This window comes from Mustela putorius, unplaced genomic scaffold (assembly GCF_011764305.1).
Source record: "Mustela putorius furo isolate JIRA1106 unplaced genomic scaffold, ASM1176430v1.1 tig00000196_pilon_pilon_pilon, whole genome shotgun sequence".
In the NCBI taxonomy this organism is placed as follows: Eukaryota; Metazoa; Chordata; class Mammalia; order Carnivora; family Mustelidae; genus Mustela; species Mustela putorius.
In genome coordinates this window covers 1,891,511-1,909,987 of record NW_025421310.1, presented here as the reverse complement: position 1 = coordinate 1,909,987, position 18,477 = coordinate 1,891,511, and the positions used below count along the sequence as shown (strand labels likewise).

Here is an 18,477-nt window from a genome sequence, read left to right as displayed (position 1 = left end):
CTCACAGAGCCTCATGCTCCAATGGGATAGAATCCAGGGGATGCTGCCATACACTGAGGATGTGTTAAGGTGCCACAGCCTCTCTGGAGCGCGGTCTTGGTGGCAGCAACGGAAACTTTAAAATGCACCTCTGATGGTGTCTGGGTGGCTCAGTCGTTAAGCGGCTGCCTTCAATTCAGGTCATGATCCCAGGGTCCTGAGATCAAGTCCCACATCAGGCTCCCCGCTCTGCGGGAAGCCCCACTTTCCTTCTCCCACTCCCCCTGCCTGTGTTCCCTCTCTTGCTTTGTCTCTGTCAAATAAATAAATAAAATCTTAAAAAACCAAAACAAACAAACAAAAAAAACCCCCACCTCAGACCTAGAAATTGCACTTTCAGGAAAAAACACTACATGTAGATTCTCACAAGAATGCAGAGATGGATGTGGTGCCAATCACTTAGCCCAGCACTGCCAACTGTGCTCCACTGGGGAAGTGGGAGACCCAGGAGATCCAAGTGTGGAAACACAAAAATAACCCCAAGATACTGAGGTACATGGGGACAGGACAAGCCATCACTGCAGCATCGACTACCCCAGCAGACCGCTTCCTGAGCCATCGACAGGAGATCGGCTAAATGCCAGGTAAACTGATGCCTGCATCAGAGTACGAGGCAGCCACCAGATGAAAAGGGGACACACTAAGCAAATGTCCACTAACAGAGAACTGAACATATGAACACGGCAGGTGCACACAACTGCAGACTATGTGCAAGAACCAAAACTCTAGGTAATGACAGCAAAAATCTCTAAGATAAATAATTAAACAAAAACCAACATGAAACAACACGGGTGCTGTTGCTACCTCTTTTGTAAAAGGGAGATGATCATCATCTTTCTTGTATTTGGATGAAGAAATCCCGAGGACCGGGGATTCCTGTGTGCTGGGAGCATATGTGACCACGAGTGGAGGGGGAAGGCCTACAGGAGACTTTGCACTGCGCATCTTCTGATATTATCTCTCTTGATATCTTTGGAAACCAGATGAATTCCTTAACTATTCAGAAATGTTTTTAACTGAGCTAAATCTACATTATTTGTGTGAAGAAGAAAAGACAGCCAAGATTAACTGTTAAATGGGAAATTAAAATATAAAGTTTAGAGCAGTTCGTAGAGCATAAATGTGATGAATTTTTGATTAAGAAAACATTTTATTTTTTAAGATTTTATTTATTTGGCAGAGAGGCAGGCAGAGAGAGAGGAAGCAGGCTCCCTGCTGAGCAGAGAGCCCGATGCGGGACTCGATCCCAGGACCCTGGGATCATGACCTGAGCTGAAGGCAGAGGCTTTAACCCACTGAGCCACCCAGGCGCCCCAAGAAAACATGTTTCTTATTAAAAAGATAAGAAGGTCAGGAAAAACCAGAGAAGGCTGGGAAACTTATTTCACACTAAAGAGCCCTGACAAGAGGGCGCCTGGGTGGCTCAGTGGGTTAAAGCCTCTGCCTTCGGCTCAGGTCATGATCCCAGGATCCTGCGATCAAGCCCCGTATCAAGCTCTCTGCTCAGCAGGAAGCCTGCTTCCTCCTCTCTCTGCCTGTCTCTCTGCCTCTTTGTGATCTCTGTCTGTTAAAAAATAAATAAAATCTTAAAAAGAGCCCTGACAAGAGAATGCAATCCATAACCCTGGACCATAACAAAATTGCTCTAAAGGATACTGCTGGGACAACTGACAAAATTTAAATGTGACTGTGGAGGAGATAATAGTATTATATCAATGTTAAATTCGATAACTGTGCTGTGGTTAAGACTGCAGTTTTATTCTTACAAAATGCAGGCTAAAGGACTAAAAACCAAAAACATGACGTAGGCACCCTACTCTCCAGTGGACCAGATACCAATCAGATACAGACACCTCTATGTTTGAGAAATGATAAAAGCAAATTGGTGAATGTTAGAATCTGGGCAAGACTGAGGTTTCTTAAGGATTTTGAGTTTGAAATCATCTTCCTGTGAGAGTGAAAGGGAAAAAAAGAGTCCATGGGTACAAACAAGGGTGGGGGAGGAGAACAAGACCAAGAGGAAGCACCCGGGTAGCCACCTCACCTGAGGTCTCAAGGCACACCTGACAACATCTAGAGCTCCTAACCGTAACAGCGTTAAGTAGTATTTACTGAGCACTTACTCTGCTCCAGGCATTGTTAGAAGTGTTCTTATGAACTGGCTTAATGGCCCAACACCCAACTCAGCAGACTCTCATAGAGAACATGCTGAAATACAGGGGTGGGGGGTGCGGGAGGGGGGCTGCCCAGTGCTGTGAGTGGACAAACAGGAGCTGGGTCCAGGGAGTCTGGCCCCAGAGCCACAGCCATTGTGTCAAGTATCAGTCATTGTTCTCAGGGACTGAAGTTGCACCACAGACAGCCATCCTTTATCTTGTTCTGCTCAGCATCCACCCCTGCCCTTCTAGAAGACACTGCACTGTAGGAAGCCTGGCTCGCTCAAGAAGTGTGATGTGAAGGAAGGGAGATGTTTTGGGAAGAGAAGTGCCACAGTGGGGCGAGAGCCAACAGCATTGTCTTAAAGAGAGCAGAAAGGCTATTCCAAGCAAGGAGGAAAGAAATTCCTGGGTGTGTTTAGAAAATATCCCTCTGGTATCTAAGACTGGAGAAAGGCTGCACACACCTGACAATCCCAAACCTTTCCAAGGTGCCATGTGATAACTTCGCACAAAAGACCAAAAAGGGTAGAATGGCAGAATCTTGCCCAAAATGAGAGCCAACATTTCCATCTGATAAAGAGACAAAGAGCTGTGACAAAAGCTGCTGGACACAGGGCAGATAACGGACAGAGGTTTTCTGAGAAAGAAGCCTGCAGGTCCAGCTGATAGGACAAACGTCTGGTTCCGCCAACTCCCACAGGCTGCTGGCACTCACTGCAAAGCAGCCAATCACGTCATTCTCTGCAAACTTGTCTCCGTAGTTCTCAAACCGGCTATTGGTGGACTTCTTCCCAGTGCCTCCATAGCCATAGGAGAAAGGCTCTTCACCTGATGGAAGAAACAGGCAAAAGCCGGTTAAACCTGCCATGGTCCCAACAGCCTTTATGGCTGCCACAAACTTTTGAAGAAAAAATTAGCTTCTTTACTCATTTTACTAATTAGATGCTTTTGGGTGGATGGGTGGGTGGGAAAGTGAGGAAGGTCCTGCTGAAAGGAAGCCCCTCAGGAGGCTTGGGAGGTTTAGGTGTGAAGTTGGGAATGGGAGCTGACCTGAACCACTGCACAAACAGAAGGAGAACCTGGAAAGAGAGGGAGGAAGGGAGAGGAACTAGGACAAAGGCGGGATGCATGCAAGGGCACAACCTTCCTCATGACACTCAACATTTAGCCGAGTCTACCAATGACATCATTTTTGGTGCCAGTGGGTTCTGGGCAGAAATCAGGCAAGGGCCTGGGTTCTGCTTCTGGAGACCGTGAGGTTTACACGCTAGGGAAGGCGCCGGATTTCTGTGGGAAGGCACCCCACAGAACTGGGGACTGAAGCAATGGGAGGAGGAGTGAGATCCCGAGGGCCCTGTGTGACACCAGGGGTGTATGGAGAGCCTTGACCAGAAAGGCAGGCTCTAACAGGCATGAATTCCAGACTCAGTGCTTCTACACACTAGCTACATCTCACTGCTCTGGGCTTTGAACCTTTACCGGTATCAACTACCCACCACTTACATCCAAAAACTGAGACAGGGAGGACTCGAGAAGACATGGGCACCTGAATTAAAAAGTGTGAATATGTACCCCAATGAAACTGCACACTCCTGACTTAGCATTTCTACTTTTAAGGATCAGTCAGTCTTAAGTGAACAGTCAGATCATTACACACAAGGATAGCTTAAGAGTTAAACTGCAAAAGTTGCAATCAACTTACATGATCCACAAAACATTTACAAGTAAGTGACACTACTATAAAATGGAAAATTATGCAGTGGTCAAACAGCTCTACTTACAAAAATATGCTCAGCATCTATCAAGTAGGAAAAAGAAACCAAGCTACAAGATAGTACACATAGTGTGACACAGTCTGAGATATACAAAGAACAAAAGAACTGTCCAGAAGACTGTAGATAAAAATGTTAACGCCGCTTATCTCACAGGTTTGGGAGGATTTTCATTCCCTCCTCTCCAAATGGCATGAACTGTTACAAAGAGTACACATTATTTTCATAATCAGAATTTTATATGACCAAAGCAAAAGGTCTCAGCATGGGTCATCGAAATCGGTCATTTGGACCGAGGTGTCACTTCAGGCCTGCTGAACTTCATTCAAAACCCCTCAGTTGGCAGCCCCTGCCTCTCTCTGCCAACCAGCCCCCTGCTCCTGGCTTCCCCTTCTACTCTGGGTCTGGACAGAAAACCCCAGACACAAATGTACAGGGCTTGAAGAACTTATTTTCAGCATGGTTTGAGGACAGAAGACAACTGATTTTTTAAAGAAGGGGGTCAACTTCTAAAGAGAACTGTGGACCCTTCCCTAAAAGATGAAGAAGCAATTTTTCATAGAAAAGTTAAGAAGACTGCAGTCCTTCCAGCTGACTGTGGTCCGTATAGTCTTGTACACCTGAAGACAGACAGGTGCACCACCCTGGGCTAGCTGTGCTCCGAGTCCCATGCTGGAAAGAGAAGCTTAGGAAGCTTGAGAATCCAGGGACAGAGGCACCTGTTCTAGTACCCAGACTGCTAGGCTGCCCTCCCCTTACCCAGCTGCGTGCTGCAGGAGTCCAGGGACCAGCCGATTCGGACAACGTGTGGGTCGGGCTCTGTAGAAGGAAGGTGCTTCACGGAGATTTCCTCATTGATCTGGGGACAAAGAATAAGAGGGCTCAGAACTGATGCTTGGAGGCTCGTGGATTATAAGGCAATACAAGAGGACAGCACGAAGGCATTAAAAAATCAGCAGTGGCTCTTGCTGGTGGGGAAAAGATGTTGAGGCCGCTCGGAAGGGCCTGTGGAAGGGCTCAGGAAAGTACATGGCCACAGAGACAGGCACTTTAAAATATAGGTTTTTTTAAAAATAAGTATTTAATTATTTGATAGAGAAAGACAGAGAACACAAGCAGGGGGAGCAGCAGGCAGAGGGAGAGGGAGAAGCAGACTCCCCATTAAGTGAGGAGCCCAACTCGAGGCTCAATCCCAGGACACTTTTAACATGCTGCAGGGGAAATGGAGACTCTCATATTTTGTGTAAAAGGATAAACTAGCACCATGTCTTTGGAGAGCAATTTAGCAACCTCTGTCAAAACTGCAAAAGTTGTGCTCTGTAACCCAGCAATTTAACTTCTAGTTTACTCTACAGATGCACCCATAGGTACACATGTGACCACACGACACACGCACAAGGATATTCAGTGTGACAGTGTTTGTATTAAAAACAGCTCTCCCCACCCACCCATCAGTAAGGCGCTGCCAAAAACAAAAATAAACAAGGCATGCCATGTTATGGCACGTCTGCACCACGGAAAAGATGAAGCAGCAGGACAGTGAAGCACGGCTGTGGCGCAGGGACAGGACTTGTCAATCGAGACACAGTACTAAGTACAGGGAGCAGAGAGAATGAACCGCACCTTCTGACTTACCTTACAGCTTAGACTGCCTAACAACCATACACAGCTATATTAGTTGGAGGCTTCTCTAAAGTTAACTTATTCTGTGGACTTCTGGATGCACATTTTCTACATTTTCTGTGTCCCAATCAGGGTAAATATTACAAATGATGTGGTAAGAAAGCACTATGGAAGTTTAACCGAGTATTTCTCTCTGACAGGCACACAAAACGATGCGTGAATCACAACAGACTTAATCAAATATGATAACCCTCGGTCAGCTCGCCCCTCTAAGAAATGGGGAGTCCAGTGCCTATTTCATGATGTATGGCAGGGATAAATGGAGATGTCCATGTAAAGAGCCTGGCACTGTATCTAGTTGTTCTGCAAATACTAACGGTTCTGCAAATACTAACGGTCATAAACAAGTTTAAGGGAAAAAAAACATGTTTGGATTTATAAGGGACATGCAAGAAACTGTTAACATGTGTTATTTCTGGAGAGAATAGGGACTATGAGGGTTTGAGTCTAACTTCTTTTTTTAAGCCTACGCTCTTTTGTGCTGTCTGAATTTTCGTTGAACATGAGAATGTGTTGTTTCCCTAAACATAACCTGACATGAATTGTGGGGAGACGATGGTAGAGGATGGCCTCTACCTGGTGGCAGGACGTCCTGGTGGCAGGACGCTCTTTGTCCAGCTCTCCTTCTGGCCTCACTTTAACTGGCACGGTCCACTTCCATTCTTTCTAGCTCATTTTTCTTCCAAACAACTCCTTTTCCCAGTTCTAACAAACATGTTATCCCTAGTGAGGTTGGCTGTATAATACCTGGGTCAAATCCCACTGAGGGAAAAAAAAAAATATCCCACCAAGGAAAAAATCAGCTTGATGAGGCAATGTATGGCTGGCTTGCTCTCCCGATATGGTGCTTGGCAATGGCATGGTTCTCTAGAGTCCAACACGCTTCTCTTGCTTGAAAATACATAGTCTAAGCTCAATCTCTTTCGCAATCGTAGCTCTGAGCAAAGTAGCTGATGAAAGGCTCATCCCAAAAGATGGACCTGTTTTTTGTTCCTAACCCCTCAGTTGCTCCCACTCACCTTCATCTCGAAGCATACACGGCCCCTTCTGACTCCGTAGCTGGCACGGGCTCCTGACCACAGGTAGGCAAAGCCCTCAATTGTGAGAGGGTAGCCACTACTCCGGTCTCGGGCCACCTTGAAGTGGAGATCGCAGTTATCTGTGGAGGAAAAAGTGGGGAGTTTAGCTGATATTTTAAAGATCCAAGAGAAGGACAGGCACAGACAAAGGTCAGTCCTCTAAGAGTGTTAACCAAGAATACACAGGCAGACACATCATGAGGGCAGGTTCATGAGAAACCAGCCACACTGACTAGCCATTCTCCCATTTGGTAGCAAGGCTCTGGACTATTGCAAGCTGGCCCACATTGGACCAATGCAGCCACCACGCACAGGAACTGAGTTCTCCACCTGGCTGGGGTCCAAGGATGGCAGTCAGAGGAACCCCCAGAAATCATACACAAATGCACTTTACGGGAACATACATCTGACAGGGAAAGGACCGTATCTCATTATGTTCAAGGGACTTAGCATTTTACAAAAAGGCTAATCCCACACACTATACAATTTTAACCATTTCCCTGAGCAAGACTCTGCTGCCAACAGCTGCACTAGCCTCTGAACCGGACCCACGCTTGCCTCCCAGGCACCACTGTCCAGGTGTACCGCAGGCTCCCATTCAACTGCTGGAGCTCCAACTCTTCCCACTCTTCAAGGAGCCTGTCAGGCCTCCAAGAAAGCCTTTCCTGACTACCCCATCTTTTCTATAAAGTCTGAGAGTTGTGATCTGTACATCTGGCATGTGATCAGCCACTGCTTCACTGACCACTGCCACCCTATACTTTAAATAAAAAGTTTAGCTTTACTCTGGGTATACGGGCTTTGAGATCCTGTGACAGAAGGGACTGTGTACGAGGTGTCTGTCTCTCTTCCGAAGTTTGCAGCCACTACTCTATAAATATGAGCTAAGTAAAGAAACACGTGAGTTGCCATTAAGGTTCTGCTCTGTTGAAAAGTACTGTGTTCAGACCTAATCTGGCTTCATTTAAAGTCAGATTCCCAGGTTCTACCACTGAGATCTTGTCTGAGGAGGGGCAGGGCCTTTTATCAGTGCCACCCCAAGGGTTCAGATGTACTGTCAAGGGGAAGCCACTTATCCAGTGGAAAGAAACTGGAGGACGGAGAGTAGGGCGGGCCAGGCTAATGCCTCAGAAGACAAGGTGGCATTAGTTTCACCAGGAACGTGAGCAGTAGATGGAAACTGGGGACTGGTCGTCAAAGAGTTAAGTTTCCCCAGCTGCACTCAGGTTCCCTTCTTTATTAGGTGACAACTCCCTGGGAGTTTGGGGTTTTCCAAACTGCCCTCGTACCCATTCTGAGGAGTGTTATTGAAAGTTCTCTGAGGTATTAGGGCAGGATTATACCTTCCTGAAGGGAAGGTGAGACCTGCCCAGAATCCCAGGTAGAGCTGGGAGATCTTCGGCCCCCAAACCAGCACCCTCACTCTAGAGCCCGGTTTCTCACATCCCAGTTTCCCAATACTGACTGCAAAGCAGAATCAGATAGGCACCCCAAGGACTCACATGTGTCGATGGCAACAAGGGTGTCATCAAAGTCATCTTCATCCTCTTCGGCTGGAGGTTGCGGAGAGCGGCCCCTGTCGGGGAAAGGCATTAAGTCTCATGAGAATGGTTGGATGAGCACAGAGGAAGGGAAATGAAAGTTCTGTTGGAATTTACAAGTGGCCTCCAAATGGCTTCCTGGATTTCAGTTTCTTCCCACAGAGATTAGTTAGCAAAAGCACTAAGCCACCCTACACCCTTGCCACAAGAGCAATGACTGTTGACTCCTTGAGTGGGCATGGGGACTAGAGAGGGCGCCCTCTGCTCAAAAGGGCCAGCAGAAGCATTTAGCTAGCTTGTTCAATGGCTCTCCTCTTACACAGATTCTGAGCCACACCCTGTGCCAGCTGAGATGTGCCGCCATACTGGCCTCAGTTACCAACTGGAGGACACAGTAGTCCAGAAGGGACTGGACCATAAAGGGGACTATGCAAGGGCTCAGATCAGCCCCAGTCATCACAATCTGTCTACATCTTCCTAAGACTCTGCATCCGCAAGTGTTTGAAATGACCCATTTTTTTCAGTCTCTTTCTGTCAAGTGTCCTGAATTATGAATGAGACTCCTCTCCTACCAAAACACCAAAATGGACTAATGTTTAAAATACCACTTTTAAGAATAAAAAGAGACTAGAAGGATGGGGCCCAATGCCCAGGGTCCTGCATGGGACACTGGACCCTTGTCCACCATGTGCCCAGATCAAGTACCCAAGGCTTACCTGGGAGGCTTCCCTCTGGTGAGTGCCCTTCCAGCCCTGCCAGTCTAGGGCAAGCATAGAGCCCTGGACAAAGAAGGACTGCATCACAGATTAAGTTTCATCCTAGAAAGCTTTCCCTGCCAGCCTCAAATCAGAGCAAGTATTCCTTCTTTGCTCTCCACAGGCAGGCAGTCTAGACCTCTGCACTGCAGGAGGCACTAGGAGAAGCTCTTAAGAGGTGCTTCCAAATCCTTCCTTTAGTCACAGCCAAGAGACCCAGGCCCTGTCTCAGAGTCACAAGCCAGAGAGGATGGACTCCAACAAGTAGGAAATAAAATGTGTCAGACAACCGTCTAGACGAGTAGAGAAGAAATGGTCATTCCTAGTTTCTGTGATCAGAAAACTCTTCATGCAGAAGTCAAAGGAGGGGAGGGGAGGACTGGGGCTAAGCAGAGGGGTGGAGAGAGCTTGTCAGGAAAGGAAAATGACCAGGGTAGAGTGGCCACTCCCTCCTCTAATCTGACACTCACAGGCACCCTGTGCACCCTGCCTACTGGCCCCACAGGGTGTGGCATACTTATGTGTCTATCTTAGGCCCTACACTGGGACAAAAGAGGGCAAAACCCACTGTCCAAATCCTCCATGTCCGCAGTGTCCAGCCCAAGAGTAAGCATCTTACGAAAGGGGCACGAGTGCGACAATGAACAAACGAGCAGAGGGATGGAAGGGTGTGCTTAGGAGAAGGGTCAGGAAACAAATCTTTCCAACAAGGGATATTAAGCAGCCATGGAGAACAGACACAGTGCAGGGTAACTGGGCGGTGAGGCAAAGGACTGAAACGGCAGGCTGGCACCTCACGTGTGAAAGGCAAAGCGTTTGGACTTTATCCTGCAGGTAATGAGAAGGGAGGAGCTGAGGGAAGGAGCAAAAGTTTAGCAAAGCTAAATCTGGCAGTGAGTGCAGGGAGGGCTGAGTGAGGGCGTAAGGGCAGGGAGCGCTCTGCCCCATTCATTAGTACAAAGGTCTCAGTGGGCACGAGGCTATGGACACAAAACCTACTGAAAAAGGGGTGACTATCGCCTCACACACCCACCTCCTATCCTCTCGGTGCTCGAAGTACCCCCGTCCCCGGTTTTCTTCATAAGGCCTCTTGCGACTCTGGAATTGTTGTCTGTCTGGCTTGAGTTGAGATGCTTCGGGCGGGAGGAAGCTGGAGGGTGCTTCTTGTTTCATCTCTGTCTTCACTTCTACTGTCAGGACAAATCCAGATGGTCAAGACACTTGGGAACTGCCTAGCTATCGCTTTTCTGGTCCCTTTCACCTCAGCAGATGTTGGCAGGATCCTGACTGCAATGACGATGGGCTGGGCACAGGCAGCTTGCTGGGTTCAATGGAAGCCCGCCAAAGGAGCCAAGAAGGCTGTACTGGAGAACAGGGCCAGGGTAAAGGGAGGCCAGAGATAGCCAGCTAGGCCCATTAGCACCGGCAGTTGATGAGGTGACAGACGTCAGTCAGGTAACTCTCAGGCTTCAGGGGGAGGGATAGAGGACTTCAGTACTGAATAAAATCAAGCTCTCTTAAAGGCTTAATTCAACAGGACACTGTGGTCCCACAGCTAACTCCACTGGCTTCAGTCACTCTACCACAAAGCCCAGACTCAATCACTCCAGGTGCAGAGGGTCTACACTTAAGCAAGCCTACAGGTGTGATGGCCTTATTAAGTCACACCACAAACAGAAAGTCAGGATGGGATAACACACTGTAAACCATGGGAAAGGCCCAGTCTTGGGCAGACTTCAAGACTCAGAAGTAAAAATCCAAGAACCTACTTGAGAGCAAACTGGACGTAGTACCCATGGCTGATGCTGTGGATCTCTCACATCTCCCCATCGCAGCACTCAACCCCAGACCACCTGGGATCACTCCCCAGCTTTGGCACATACAGAGAAGGCCCCTGGGCCTCCAGGACAGGGACTGCACTCACCCATCTTTAGAGAGCCTTCGTGGTCCCAGCACAGAAAATACTCTCCTTGGGCCAAATGATCCCACAAGTCTCACAGAGCCTGACACAAATCTGCAGTTTAACCTACATTAAAATTAAAATTCTGAGCCACCCTCAAGAAATGCCTGGGGATTTCACTTTGCGGATGAGCCGGGAAAGGAAGTAGATACGATCAACTAGATTCACTGAGAAAAGGCACCGGGGCCACAACACAGTGAAAGGAACACAAGACTGGGAGGCGGTCCTGGCTCTGCCATTACTCAACAGTGGGACCGTGCTTTCCAAAAATAGGACACAAATGGTTGGGACTGCTCCTCATTACCAATAGCAGTGGCCCAGGCACTAGTTTCCCAGGTTCTAACCCCAGCTCTGCCATCAGACAAGCCATCTCCCCGGTCTGTAAAATGGGAGGCTAGAACTGAGTTACATCTGGTAACTCAGTTACCAAGTCCCAAACTGACACTACAGGGAACCTTGTTCTACAAAAACTTATTTGGGAAACCCTGGGTTTAAACAATATGACACAGGTTTGTGTGTGTGTGTGTGTTTTTTTTTCCCCAGTTCAGGACTTTTCAGGGCCTTTAATGCTTTGATTCTCCCAGGGGTGGGATAGCACGTGCTGCATTTTCCAGATGTATTCTGGCCAGGGAACTCTTTCCTGGCAAGTCCCTAATGATATCTCCTGGAACAACATTCTTCAGAACATGGGAACAACTGGACTAGATTTAGAAGGTCTTTGCTGGATTCTACATTCTAAGATTTTAAATAAGACTCAAATATGGCCTCTGAGTCTAAACTCTCCAGGGTACTGATACTAACATCTGAAAACAGATACCACAGACTCCCCTCTCTCAACACCTGGGAGCAGGATTAAGTTCTCTCCTTCAGAAGAACCTTGCCAGAGTGACAGAGCCCAAATGGACTGCCCAAGAGGAAGACAGGCTTTAGGCAGAGGGTACAGGCCACATACAGATTCTATTTCCCTCAAAAGATATGCCTTCCCACCTGGGCGATAGGCCTGCTGCTGCTCCATTTCCAGTGGTCTCCTTTCGTAGCCAGACTCGTTCTCTTGCTTGATGACCTGGCTCTCATAGAATTGGTTTTGCCTGGTAATATTGTCCATGACATCTTAAAACAAAAAATGGCCAGTTAGAAGGGTGCTTCTTGGGACCGGAGGTGGCTTTTAAGTGCTGTATGATGTCATCCCTACTACATATAGTAGCCAAAGGCTAAAAGGTATGATACCACCTTCAGATGGATAGCTATCTGGGCAATCAGTGGCCCCAGCTGCTGAGGACATGCCCTCTTGTCCCTCAAATGGTGATGCATCTGTGACTGGGTTGTACAGAATCCCAACAAACAAAGCCAATGGAAGTACAACTGCTCGGGTTAAAGTGAGGAGATGGCAGGGTCAAAGAAGGTATCCAACTTGGCCTTACCCGTAAGTCTGCACTCCAGGGCTGGGGCAACTCTACAGACACCTGGTACTCCATGCAGCAGTTTAAAATCTAATCTAGCTATCCTCTGACGTGTAGGGAGGCTTTAGGGCACAATCTTAAAAACTGCTCAGAGCACAAATTAATGCTTTGTCAGGCCCAATTCACTCCCATCTGCACAGTCAACCCTCTTTATGAATCTCTTCCACTCCACAAAAGCTACAAAGACAAAGGTACCCAGGGGCGCTGGGTGGTTCAGTTGGTTGAGCTTCTGCCTTCGGCTCTGGTCATGATCCCAGGGTTCTGGGACTGAGTCCCACATCAGGCTCCTTGCTCAACAGGGAGCCTGCTTTGCTTCTCCCTCTGCTCGTCACTACCCCTGCTTGTGCTCACTCTGTGTCAAATAAATAAATAAAATCTTAAAAAAAAAGATAAAGGGTAGCCAACCCAGTTGAAGGGGAAATGGAAGGTGGGGAGGAAAGGAACTGTTAAGAAAACAGGAGTCCTAACAGTGGCCTTTAGACTCATTAGGGAATAAGTCCTGAAATATCTGGAGCTGGGTGGGAAGGATCCTAAGAAGGTGTCCTTTTTTTTTTTTTTTAAATAAAGATTTTATTTATTTATTTGAGAGAGAGCACAAATGGGGGGGGAGCAGGCAGAGGGAGAGGGAGAAGCAGGCCCCCCACTGAGCAAGGAGCCCCATACAGGGCTCTGATCCCAAGACCCTGGGATAAGACCTGAGCTGAAGGCTGATGCTTAACTGACTGAGCCACCCAGGCACCCCGAGGTGTCCTACTGAATAAGACTAAGAATAGAAGCTTATTTTTATTAGAATAATATTAACTATCCATAGAGTGCCCACTACACACCAGACCCTGGGGTACAGCTAAGAATAAGCTCAACCCACTGAAGCCTTCAGGTTAGTGAAACGGACATACATTAAACAAATACTTAAAACACAAAAAGCAAATTCTAATTGTGTTCACATCTACGAAGAAATTAAGACAGGGACCCAGAAAGTAACAGAGAAGGCTTGCCTTAAAGGATACATAGGTGAAAGCTCAGGGATGAGAAAAGAGAAAACAAAACATTCGTGGGGTTGGAATAATATGTGAAAGCTCAGAGGTGAGACTAAAACCAGAGTATAGCAAACTCAAGAAGACCCTTGCAGCCAAAGCCAAAGAGAAGTTTGGAAACCCAGGATGAGCAGCAAGCAGGCTTTCCGCCCCAGGGGCAAGCTCTGCTAGGTGCCTCTAGGGCCCTACTGGTGGCTGTGCCAGGACCGATAGAACCACAGGGAAGGAGAGACTCTCCTGCCACTTGCTAACTGACTGGATCCTTTCTCAGAGGACAAATACATTTGGGCACAAACCAGGTGCAGCCCAAAGGAAGGAAAGTAACAGATCACGTGGCTTGCTACAGCCCTGTTTACCAGAGCTTGAAGGAAGGGTTGCAGCGGGGCAAGAACAGGGCTCAAAGGATTTTGTTGTCAGGATAAAAGGAAAAAGAATGAAAAAGTATCTCCTTAATTGGAACACGGGGACGGTTTTCCAAAGCATTCCGTTTCTTCTAGGCTCCAAGCACAGTGTTCTTCTTCTCACAAATATTCACATGTCTCTTCTCAAGAACTTGTCCTGTGCCCACAGAGGAAGCCTCACCCGGATAAGCCAGGATTCTGGGGTCTTTCTCCACTCTCTAACATATCCACCTCCTAATAACAGGCAGGCCCGGTGCTAAGAGTCCTACACATGTGACCTCATTCATACCAACCCTGGGGGACACTATTAGTATCCCTGTTGTGCACACAAGGAAACCAGTTGGAGGTACACTGACCTGCCGAAGTCATAGAACCATCTTTAAAACAAAGTCCATCGGAGTCTAACATGCCCTCTTCTGAGGCACCTCTGGCCACTGGGCCTTCCTCCTAGGCATTCCTGCCAGGGCCTCTCCTACCCTAGACATGCACACTGGGCCACTCCTCCCTTCACAGGTCTCTGCAAGGGGAAGTATTCTTTCCTGCATAGACACATGGACCCCGGGCAATCCCCAGGCTGCCCCCACTGCAAATCTATACAAAGGACATCCCACCTCTCGTGAACCAGTAAACACCCAGTGCCAATTCAATTTGTCTCTTCTCTCTCCCACTTGCTCTCCTCATTCTCTTAACCCCACGGCACCCTCTTTTCAGAGAAATACCACAGTGGCTGGAGGCCAGAGTCTTTTCTACTTACTTCTAAACTTCTCCAATCCCCACTCCACAGTGTGGCTAGAAAACCATGCTTTTCTAACTCTAAATTTCCTCCCTTCCATACCAGAGTCTTCTCTCTTCAGACAATCATATATCTACTCTATAACCTCTTGTTCTGAATCATACCTTCTGGTTCTTGCAGCGGTTCCCTACTACACCCTGAGACCTGCATTCCCCGGGCACAAAAGTATAACTGTTTCTGGGGAACCAAGGAACCTTCTTGTGGAGGAGACACTCAGCCTCAGAAACACTCCCCTCACTCCATCCTGAGGCCCCAAGCCAAGTCAACAGGTTTTCCTTCTCTCTCCCTTCTATACCCTCCCCTCTCCCATATTTGCTAGACCCACATATGCACTCCTGTACGGGACACAAGGATCCTCTATCCCCCAGATACTCCATCAACTTCAAACTCCACCAATTTGCTATCTGCCCCACCCCACCCACAACTATCTCTGTTCTCCAAACACTCCATACTGTTAATCCAAAACGATTCCGCACTCGCCACTGGATTACCTGTCCTCAGAACCTACCGGGCTCAACACCTCTAGGTTCCCTACCCAGCGTAGCATCCTTCTGTCCCCTGCCTGCCTCCAGTGACCAGAGTTCCCTAAACCTTCTCTCGAAGCCAATCTGAAAGTCCCTAGTATTTCCAGCACCAAATGCCCAAGTGGGCCCTACAGTCTTGGATCTCAGAGTCTCTGGGGCCATCTTCAGAGGCGGGTCCCTCCGAGTCCAAACACATGGCAGTCTCCCACATTCCCTAAATGCTCACTAACCAAATACCAGAGTACTCAGTCCATCAGATGCCACCCCCCCTCCTCGGCCAGACACCAGCACCTCCACCTTACCTGCCCATCCCAGTACGAAACAGAATTCCCCATACCTCACCCAGCAGCAAATTCCAAGATCCTCTATTTTCAAAACTCTCCCAGCCCTAAAAATAGGGCTCCCGACACCCAGCCTAAACGCCGGGCTTGGCAGAGTCCTCAAGCCCACCCAGCTTCAAACCTCTGAAACCGTCATTTCCAAGACCCTCCTCAATCACCGATTAGAAAGCCGCCTGTTCTTCCGACTCTTCGGCTCCAGAAACCATGACTTCTGGTCTCCGAGCACTAGACTCCGGAATCCTCTACACCCCCCAGACCTTCCTCATCTCCGAAACCCTGAGCCCCCACTCCAGTATCTCCCCTGCCCCTAATGCCAGGGTCCACCCTCCAGTCGTCCCGAGGCCCACTGCCCTACATCCTTTTCAGCGGCGGGTAGCGGGATCCCCCAATCCTCTGGCCATCTCCCCGATCTCAGGCGCCGGACTTCGCGTCCCACAGCCCTTCCTCGGCCCGGACTCCGGCTCCCCGACCCCCGCCCCGCGCACTCTCACAATGTCCGTCCGGCCCCGAGTAGCCGCCAGGCTCCGGGTGCGGCTGCAGCCCGGACGGCGGTGGCTGCGCGGTCCCCTCCAGCTCGGAGCCCCCCTCAGTCTCGACCTCCTCGTTGTTGTGCCCGGGTCGCCCCGGTTCGTTGTCGGCTTCGAGCTCCCGCTCGTCGTCGGGCTCCTCGGCCTCCAGCGCCGCCTGCAGCCGCTCAGCAAGCTCGGCCTTGAGGCCGCGAGTGTCCAGGCCGCGGCGCTGCAGCTCCTCGCGAAGTTCGTTCACCTTCAGACGGCGCACATCCATGGCCCGGGCCCCCGGGGCGGCCCCCGAGCCCGGCCCGGCCTCCCAGGGCTCTGTCCCCCTTAAACCTTTCCTGTCAGGAGGCGAAGGGGGAAGGGGGGGGGGCCCGCTCCAATGGCGGCGGCGGCTCAAAATGGCCGCCGCCGCCGCCTCCCCCTCCTCCGTGGCCCCATGCGATGCAACACGGGTGCCAATTGGCCACCGCGTGAAGCAACGGGCGCGGGCCTGGACACCCAGCCAATCAGAGCACAGCTTTCAAAAGAACTGCAATGAAAGGGCTCAGGAGCAGCCAGGGAGGAAGCGTTGGCCTACGTCGCTGCCGCCGCCGGGGCGGAGGGCGGGAAAAGGCGGGAGGCGGAGCACGCAGTGATTGGGTAGTGCCCGCGCGCCCGCTCCCGTAGGGCCAAATGAAGATAAAGGAGTAAAGACTTGGCCCAATCAGCGATGGGATCTCAGAATGAAAACCACTCTCGGCTTTTCCAGCGCGGCCCTTTCATCAAACTGGGGTCTCCTGTAACACATATCCTGATTGGTCTAGATCTCCCGCCCCTAGAGGAGTCCGAGCGGGTAAAACCCCTAGAACCAATCAAATGGAGGTTCGGCCAACCAACTCCCCCGCCTTCTTTCCCTGTTGCCTTTAAGAAACCGGAAAGATAAATTCGCGCAGGACCCGCCCCTTGCCGTTAGGGCGGTTTCAAAACAATCTGCCCACCAATCGCAATTATTGTTTTATCTCACTACAGCTAGTAGAGTCGGATCGCTTCAGGAAAAGCTAACCAGATTGGCCGTTCTTCAGTGGACGGCCTCCCAAGCGTCGCCGTAGGGGGAGGCCGACGAGATAAAAGTAGATAAATTATCCCTAATCTGGAAGAAACTCAGTTGCCTTTGTGGAAAGGAACCTTTGGACTTCAGAGAGTACCGAAAGTTTGGAGACCGAGGCTAAGCTGTCAACGGGAGAGAAGCTGTAAAGAAAATCGCATACTCTTCCCTTTGAGAGTTCACCTCAAGGGGTGCCTCTGCCCACGATCACAGCTTCGCCGCCGTCTTTCTCTATGGTTGGTATCTTACGTGGAACTGGCGCTCTGCACGCGACCATAGAGCCTCCCCCCTCCGGGACGACCTCCGCAAGTGCGCGGATCTCTCCACCGGAGCCTCTGAACCGCTCTGCAGTAGCTCTGGCTCTTTGGCGTCGGTACGCCTAAGTTCAAACACACAGGGCTCGTAGTTCAGCCGCACGCTACGAACGCTGAAGCCACAGAGTGTCGCAGTCTCTGCCGCTGCACCACCTGTCGCCTCGGACTCCAAACACACACAAAAAACCTCTAAGATACACAATCGAGATACGCGAGATAAACGCCCGATCCCTCTGAGCCATGCCGTAAACGCACAAAAAACCGCACACCGCCTCTCCTTCGACAAAAACACGCACGACACAGATAAGCAAATGGCCGTGGGTCGGTTCAGATGCATCCCTTAAGGGGATAATACCCCAGACTACAGTGTCGATGTGGCCACTACGGTCCGCACAGGCGGGAGGCATCAAATGATAAAGACAAAGAACAGCAACGCTACAAGCTGACACGGCGGCCCCGACACACAGCACCCACTCAGAAACGGGGCAGACACTCACGTGGGCCCGGAGGTTCCAGTCCAGACACTCCGCCCCTCACCCACGTCCGACTTCCTCTCTCCTCCCAGCTTCCCACAAGGATTTGGTCTAAAAAAGTTTGTGGCCCGGATTGAACTGTCCCCGGTTCTCAGGAGGCGCCACCGGGGGGCGTCCGGGCGCTGCCAAGGGTTTCTCCATATGCTGCGGGATACACCCAGGAACCGGGGCCCTGGATGGCCTGCAAAGCACAGTGGGGTTGTCTTGACAGGAATCTCTTTCTGAGCCCGTGATGATTGGAGGTGTTCTGTGCCCGTGTGTCCATGTGAATCTGAACATTTGAGTTTGTGAGTACCTGTCGTACTCGGTGTGTCTGTGTTTACTCTGTAATCTGTGTTACTCTAGTTTCTTCCTATGCCTGGTGAATATCTGCCTTTCCTATGTTTGTAAATATGTTTGTAGCTGTATAATTTTTTGCATCTGTTACTCTGTGTGTCCGAATTTCAGTGTTATTTGTGTCCAAGTGTGCCTCAGTGTGTCCTAATGG

The 18,477-nt window shown here is 49.6% G+C and overlaps 1 protein-coding gene across 6 annotated transcripts in view; it reads right to left on the bottom strand.

Moving 5' to 3' along the window:
- The window catches only part of HNRNPUL1 (heterogeneous nuclear ribonucleoprotein U like 1), a 37,496-nt gene extending 19,438 nt beyond the window's left edge, over nt 1–18,058 (bottom strand). Inside the window, exons 1-7 of one of the 6 annotated variants that reach the window (XM_013047613.2) lie at nt 17,955–18,058; nt 11,976–12,098; nt 10,062–10,218; nt 8,235–8,308; nt 6,673–6,812; nt 4,730–4,829; nt 2,914–3,026 (exon numbers count right to left, since the gene is read on the bottom strand). In XM_013047613.2, coding sequence (XP_012903067.1) covers nt 2,914–3,026; nt 4,730–4,829; nt 6,673–6,812; nt 8,235–8,308; nt 10,062–10,218; nt 11,976–12,093 — 702 coding nt within the window. In that variant the 5' untranslated portion in view covers nt 12,094–12,098; nt 17,955–18,058. Of the gene's footprint in view, nt 1–2,913; nt 3,027–4,729; nt 4,830–6,672; nt 6,813–8,234; nt 8,309–10,061; nt 10,219–11,975; nt 12,099–16,032; nt 16,491–17,954 lie in introns of those variants that run through there. The other 5 variants (XM_045076841.1, XM_013047612.2, XM_004776072.3 and 2 more) reach the window with 5 other exon arrangements.
- Between the last annotated feature and the right edge of the window lie 419 nt (nt 18,059–18,477).